This window comes from Raphanus sativus, chromosome 6, assembly GCF_000801105.2.
Source record: "Raphanus sativus cultivar WK10039 chromosome 6, ASM80110v3, whole genome shotgun sequence".
Classification (NCBI taxonomy): Eukaryota; Viridiplantae; Streptophyta; class Magnoliopsida; order Brassicales; family Brassicaceae; genus Raphanus; species Raphanus sativus.
In genome coordinates this window covers 10,101,983-10,103,174 of record NC_079516.1, presented here as the reverse complement: position 1 = coordinate 10,103,174, position 1,192 = coordinate 10,101,983, and the positions used below count along the sequence as shown (strand labels likewise).

At 35.6% G+C, this 1,192-nt stretch overlaps 1 protein-coding gene across 1 annotated transcript; it reads right to left on the bottom strand.

Moving 5' to 3' along the window:
- Positions 1-377: 377 nt before the first annotated feature.
- On the bottom strand, positions 378-1,192 carry LOC130495509 (auxin response factor 18-like). Its single transcript, XM_056986911.1, has 4 exons — positions 940-1,192; positions 698-813; positions 525-623; positions 378-446 (listed from the first exon to the last, which is right to left on the bottom strand). Exons 1-4 carry the CDS (start codon positions 980-982, stop codon positions 378-380), a joined length of 327 nt encoding a protein of 108 aa, XP_056842891.1. The 5' UTR covers positions 983-1,192.

Sequence of the window (1,192 nt, the reverse complement as noted above, 5' to 3'; positions counted from 1 at the left end):
GAAAGGTTTTTAACGAGGCAACAAAAGATGTTAAGCAAAAGATGATAGTGACACTGGTCTCCAAGGGGGAGTGTTATAAACGTGCATGAAACAAATGTCAAAAATGACAGCACCGAATTACCCAAGCTTCGTGTAAATGTAACAAGTGTGGAGCCCATTATCACTGTGCATGCATAGTAATTTACTTTTCTTACTTCTATATATACGATCGACTTCGATCATTGTAAGACACACAATTCTCTCCTCCTCCTCTATATAATAAACTTTCTCTCGTTTACTCTCTTGTATCAGTATTATCTCTCTTCTGCGGGTATAAAATTTCACTCTTATTTAAAATTCTCGATACTATAAAATTATAACTTATTTTATAACACTGCTTAAGAACTTACATCTTCCTCTGGTTTTAGTGTGATCTGAGCGTAGACTTCATCTGTTTCATGCTCAGCCTATATACATCCAAACATGTTAAAAAAACAGATCCATAATAAAAAACAAACAAGAGCTATTATGCTTCAAACTTTCACCTTTAACATGACACTAAGAACTCTACAAAGTATCTTGGGAGGAAGTTTGAAATCAGGTATCTCCTCTGATTCAATTCCCTGATTAGTTGAAGCCACAAGCTGCAATTAGAAAAAAAAACTTAGAAAGAGAATGAGGTAAAGAAGGTTAATTTGGTAAAAAAAAAAAGATATACTTGTTCCATGTGACCCTGAGGGAAGTAGAAAACTCTCTCTTCAGCAAGAGGAACGTCCACTAATGGACCTGCACAAGCTTTCCATAGCTCTGTGTATAGAGCATCGTTGTAAGACCCTGAAAATATCAAAACAAAGTTGTAAACTTTGAAGTGGGTTTTTCTTTAAAACATGAAAGAAAAATTGAAACTTTTACAAAGTAACCAAACAGAGTTAGTGGCTAACTCTCTTGTGTTTTACTTACTTGAGAAAGAGGTTGGGAGATCATTTCCATCTACATTCGCCATTGAAGAACACCAGAAGAAAAGAGGAAGAAGAGGAGAAAGACCCTTCACGAGCTAAACACTACTCTTAACACCCATGAAAGAAACACAGAGAGAGAGAGAGAGAGAGAGAGAGAAGAAATAAAAAGGACCCATGAAAGGAGGAAATAAAAGCAAATAACTTTATAACAGGACACCAACGGACTGTTATGTCCGTATATTGATTTTGATTAC